Source organism: Cornus florida, unplaced genomic scaffold, assembly GCF_030987335.1.
Source record: "Cornus florida cultivar Cherokee Brave unplaced genomic scaffold, ASM3098733v1 CherokeeBrave_3.0.0_Hap2_Chr01, whole genome shotgun sequence".
In the NCBI taxonomy this organism is placed as follows: Eukaryota; Viridiplantae; Streptophyta; class Magnoliopsida; order Cornales; family Cornaceae; genus Cornus; species Cornus florida.
Window position 1 is genome coordinate 111595743 of NW_026775571.1, and position 6282 is coordinate 111602024.

The window sequence follows — 6282 nt, forward strand, 5'->3', positions numbered from 1 at the left end:
AAAGGAAGGGTTCTGGCTGATTTCTTAGCCGATCATCTTTCAACTGATATTGATCACAGGTGTATGATGAATTGGAGTCATCAGCTATATTCCTAACTCCTTGGATATTGATGTTTGATGGATCGAACACCGTCAATGGAGCAGGGGCAGGTATTATTATCATTTCACAAGCTAGGAGAAAGACTTCATTTTCATTCTTCTTAGATTTCAAATGTTCAAATAATCAGGCCGAATATGAAGCACTTATAATCGGCCTGGAAATTCTAATTGAAATGGTTGTTGGGGATGTTAAGATTTTAGGAGATTCAAACTTGGTACTAAGTCAAATTACTGAAGATTTCAAATGTTTAAGTTGGCAATTAAGGCCGTTTCATTCTCTGGCCACTTCATTGTTGAATCAATTTAATATTGTTCAACTTAAGTTCTGGCTGAGAGGACAGAATAAGAAGGCTAATAACATGGCCCAAGCAGCCTTTGGAATCAGAGTACCAATTGGAATGGAGGATCGGTTGATAAAAATCACACGAAGATCATTACCTTCGGTTGAATTAAGAAATACTATGTTAGCTGACTCCTGGGTAATTGATATAGAAGATCTGGCCGATGATGATTGGAGGATACCATTCATAATGTTTCTCCGAAATCCAAACATAAAAAGTATCAAAAGAAGAGCAATCAACTTTTTACTTTTTGATGGGGATTTATACAGAAAAGGCCTTGAAGATGGACTTTTACTACAATGCATAAAGTCCGAGGTGCATGAAGGCCGAAGTGCATGAAGGCAGCTGTGGAGCCCACCAAGCTAGGATAAAGATGAGATGGTTGATTTGAAGGTATGGATATTATTAGCCAAGGATGAGAAAGGATTGCATAGATTATGCAAAAGGGTGTCAAGCCTGTCAAACACGTAGGCCGATTCAAAATATACCAGCAAAAGAATTACAGCTAATAATCAAATTATGGTCGTTCAGAGGTTGGGGCCTTGACCTTATAGGTAAAGTTAATCCACCATCAAATGAAGGCCATCACTGGGTGATTGTTGCCACAGATTACTTTACTAAATGGGTTGAGGCTAAGGCTTGCAAAACGGTTGATCAACAAACAGTGATTAACTTCATGGAACAACATATTGTCTATAGATTTGGAGTTACAGAAACATTTGTTTCAGATAATGCAACAGTGTTCAGGGCAGTTGATGTGCTACAATTTGGCCATAATATGAATATTCATATGTCAGCCTCTACACCATACTATACCCAAGCAAATGGTCAGGCCGAGTCCTCAAACAAAATTTTGATAGAGATCATTGAAAAAATGATCAAAGATAAAGTAAGAAGATGGCATGAGACTTTATCTGAGGCTCTATGAGCCTATAGAAATTCAAAGAGAACAGGCACAAGGGTTACACCATATATGTTGACTTATGGCCATGATGCTGTTTTGCCGATGGAAGTGAAGGTTAGATCGGCCAGGGTCGCATTCCAAAATAATTAAACTCCGGCTGATTATACTCAAGCAATGTTAACAGAGTTGGAAGACTTGGATGAAGTTAGGCTGGATGCCTTGAATCATATTATAGCTCACAAAAGAAAGGTAATGAAGATCTACAATAAAAGGGTAAAACCTAAGCCTTTTGCTGAAGAAGACTTGGTTTGGAAAGTCATTCTGCCAGTAGGTAAGGTTGATAGAAAATATAGAAAATGGTCTCATAAATGGGAAGGGCCATATCTAGTTCATCAAGTCCTAAGTGGAGGAGCATACAGGCTGAAGTATCTTAGTGGCCGATTGCATGATTATCCCATCAGTGGCAAATACCTTAAGAGGTATGTGCCAACAATCTTTGAAAGGGAAAATTAAAGTCAACCAGTACCTTTGGCTGACCATGTGTAATAAAATTCGGCCTATTTATAGTCTAATATAGTTATTTAAATTTTAAATAAAAAGAAATTCTTATTGAAGTATTGATGATTGTTTAAAGCAGCAAAAGAGGCCATTTATTTATTAAAGTGTAGAAGGATTACATCATCTGAGTTCATTGAGATACCCCTCAGATCCGAGACACGGGTTGATCAAGCCCAGGCCCAAACCCGAGGGAATATCAAACAATTATTATTTTATAATGAACACGGAATACAAAATAAATTAAGAAATGAAATTAAAGCTGGAAGGAACTAAAAATAGAATCCGCAAAATATTATAATTATTAAAGTCCATCAAACCCAAACTCCAAAACTCCATCAGTTTACAACTTGGGAATCCATCTCTAGTGGACCCCTATTAAACATCCAAACGAAAGATTTAACAACTGTAATAAACGTCCAGAAATAAAACTATAGAGAGAGCCCTACATCTTCAAAAGAGTGAATAGAGACCTCTGCTCAGCACGAACACGTCTAAGCCTAGAACTGTCGTGTACCTGAAAAATAGAAGTGGGTCAGGCCCACGCGCAAGTTCTATACTACTACAATCCAAACAGAGGCCCGATACGCATGTACATCCTAAACAATTCAACAATAGCTAATAGTCCGTAAATATATATATATAGTCACACTAAAGGACTCTCACTGGACTACAGGCCGGTCTCAACCTGAATAGAGGTAACATGCTAAAACGCACACGAAGTGGGCATATGTACCTATACCTAAACAGGGTACACCTCCAACCATCGTAGCCAGCTACACATCCCGATGCAAATACGCTCCCTAGCCATCGGTCCTGAGGCTCAAGCTCATACCGAGGCACCATAACAGTACATATATAAAATCCATCCAAAATCCCTGGTATTGCCGCTCAACAAGTAGTTGCCATGACAATACAAATCCACGGGACTTAACTTTTAGTTAATCCCATCCTTATTCCAAGTAGGTGGGTAATGGTATTGTTTTAAAAACCAAACCCATCCTTAGTATGCCACCGTCCCATACCGATGCCTACTTTCCAATCCTCCAGTAGTCAATAATACCAATAAATCAAGTATATATCAACTAAATTCCAACATCCAACATTCAATGTTAGTAGTGATAAAATAAGCATTGATAAACAGGGTCACAACAACAACATATACATGCCCAATTTAAGTTGTTCCCTTTAGTCTGATATAAAGATAGAATTAATTAAAACTTCCATTTAACACCTTACAAATGACATACAGATATGTAGGGTATGTATCACAAAATCCTAACCTCCACAGTTGATACTAACTGTGATAATGTAAGCATCAAAACAATATTCATAGTATGTATGTAGACATGCTCAAATTATAGTGTTTCATAAAACTGATCTAGTGTTAAACTCAAATCCTCCTAGTATTTAAGTTCCAACAGTTGCTATTACAGAAGTTAAGATAGCTATCATCTAGACCCATCCTTCCAATAATTTATACTAGCAGTGGTAAGGAAAAACGTGAACCACAAAACCACAATGCATCCACAAACATGCTTAGTCTAGGTTGAACAGGCATACAACACTACTGTAACTACCAGTTTCATAGCAAAACAGATATCATTTTAGCTTGGTTTAATCTTCATTAATCCTGATATCATTTAAGAGTGCAAAGCGTATGAAGCCTAAGAAAAAGAGTAAGGATAGAATATTGCCTCAGAAACTTTTGTTCAAAGTTTCAACGTCGTCTTCTTAAAAAATCCCGGCGAGTTCCAAAACCCGGTTACTGTTCACGGGTACGAAACACTATTCCCGAACTCAAAATCTGATCTCCACCGTTCAGATTGTGCGACACTGAGTCATGAACCTATCCTCCAAATTTCAGCTCGATCGGACCGCGGACGAAGCAGCATCGATGTTTGATGAAATCTGGGCAGAATGGAAAAAAAAAACCTGTGCGACCCAGTTACTGTTCACGAGTACGAATTACTGTTCCTGAGGTCAAACTCTAATCTCCACCGTTCAGATTGTGCGTCACTGAGTCTTGAACCTCTCATCCAAAATTCAGCCCGATCGGACCACAGACGAAGCGGGATCGGAGCTTTGATCAAACCTTGGCAGAATGTGAAAAACTGCGTTTTTCCTTCTCCACTTTCACAAAACGTGTGCTTTATTTAAAAAAACCCCACACAGACGTCTACCTTATACTTATAGAGTTTTCCTAAACCCTAGGTTTATTTAAGTCCAACTCACAATCCTAACCGGCCCATCCAATTAACGTAGAAACCTACGACGGCTATAATATAAAACCCTAATTTATACTGTAATTAAAACCCTAGTTAGATGTATTTACCTAATTACCCTATTCACCATTAAATACTTAACAAATAATCTAATTGAACAAAATAATAATTAGTAAACCCAATTAAACCCAAATAAGACACACATAGAATAATTAAACTAATTACACTTAAACCATTAATGCCAATTAAATAATTAAAACACTAACAAGTAATTCCAATCAAATAACTAAACCAATTACACTTAAATCATTAATGCCACTTAAATAATTAAAACACTAACAAGTAATTCCAATCAAATAACTAAAAATAAATATCATTTAAATAAATTAAATCACCACAAAAGAAAACAATTAAGCACCTAATAAAAAAAATAATGACACATAATCAAATAAAATGCACTTAAATAATAAATTAAATACCATTAAATACCAGGAATATCCTTTTTAAAATTAGGGGTATTACATTCTTCCCCCCTAACAAAAGGAATTCCGTCCTCGGAATTCACTCTTACCTTCTTTCAATATTTCAGGAAACCGTGAGCGAATGACATCCTCTCGTTCCCAAGTGGACTCAGACTCATTGTGATGACTCCACTGAACACGAACCAAAGGAATAACCTTATTACGAAGAATCTGATCTCGTCGGTCGACAATACGACACGGTGGCTCTAAATAAGTTGCATCCGGCTGCAACGCAATCTCCCCAACATCGATATGCTGATACCGATCCTCATCTCGAAGAAATTTCCGCAACATGGAAACATAAAACACGTTGTGGACGCGATCCAAAGTATCCGGAAGTGCCAACAGATAAGCAACAGCTCCAATGCGATCCGTAATCATGAATGGACCAACAAATCACGGTGACAACTTCCCTTGCTTCCCAAAGCGCATAACACCCTTCATAGGAGACACTTTGAGTAGAACCTGATCCCCAACCTTAAACTCCAAAGCCCGAGTACGACGATCAGCATAGCTCTTCTGCCTACTTTGGGCAGTACGCATGCGATCTCGAATAGAAGCAATCTTTTCAGAGGTATCCTTGATGAACTCAGGACCTAAGAATTGATTCTCTCCAACCTCCATCCAACAAACAGGTGACCGACACGGTCGACCGTACAATGCCTCAAATGGTGCCATACCAATAGTCTTCTGGAAACTATTGTTATAAGCAAACTCCACAAGTGGCAAATATTCCTCCCAGTGGCCCTTGAAATCCAGAACACACAACCGAAGCATATCTTCCATAATCTGATTCACCCTCTCAGTCTGTCCGTCAGTCTGAGGATGATAAGCAGTACTAAGGTGTAATTCCGTACCTAAAGCCTGTTGAAAACTCTTTCAAAATCCAGATACAAAGCTCGAATCCCTGTCCGATATAATAGACAATGGAATGCCATGTAGCTTCACAATCTCTGAAATGTAAAGCCTCGCCAACTGCTCCGAAGTGTAGTCAGTGCAAATAGGCAAGAAATGAGCTGACTTGGTCAACCTATCCACAATGACCCATATGGAATTATGCCCCTTGAAAGAATTTGGCAACCTTTCCACAAAATCCTTAGATATGCTCTCCCATTTCCACTCCGAAATTGGTAGTGGCTGTAGAGCTCCTGGCGGCCTCTGATGATCAATCTTAACCATCTGACAAGTACTACATTGAGAAACAAAAAGAGCAATGTCCCTCTTCATACCTATCAAAACTACCGCTTCATATCTTGATACATCTTATCGCTTCCTGGATGAACAGAGAACTCAGAGTGATGAGTCTCAGTCATCACATCCTTCCTCAAATTATCAGCAGAAGGTACCACTAACTGTCCCTTGTACCTTAAAACTCTATCAGCCCCAACATAGTAGAATGGAACCTCTCCGAAAGCTATCTCTGCGACCTTGTCGACACACTGCTGATCGATGAGTTGTGCTTGTAAAACCTTGCGAATGATGGAAGGTGTAACCACCATGCAAGCCATAAAAGCATCCGATAACTCATCCACACTCTTTAAAGCATTCCACTCAGTAGTGAATAGAGCAGAAAGACTACCAACAGGTCGGCGACTGAGTGCATCCGCCACTACATTCGCTTTCCCTGGATGGTACTG

The 6282-nt window shown here is 38.8% G+C and overlaps 1 protein-coding gene across 1 annotated transcript; it reads left to right on the plus strand.

Annotated features, from left to right (window-relative positions):
• Window positions 1–855: 855 nt before the first annotated feature.
• Window positions 856–1368, plus strand: LOC132280856 (uncharacterized). Its single transcript, XM_059782618.1, has one exon. The coding sequence runs from the start codon at window positions 856–858 to the stop codon at window positions 1366–1368; it is 513 nt and encodes a 170-aa protein (XP_059638601.1).
• Window positions 1369–6282: the final 4914 nt, after the last annotated feature.

What these genes read in the sequence shown, in the direction of transcription:
- LOC132280856 (XM_059782618.1), top strand. Translation starts at nt 856, where the DNA reads ATGAGAAAGGATTGCATAGATTATGCAAAAGGGTGTCAAGCCTGTCAA.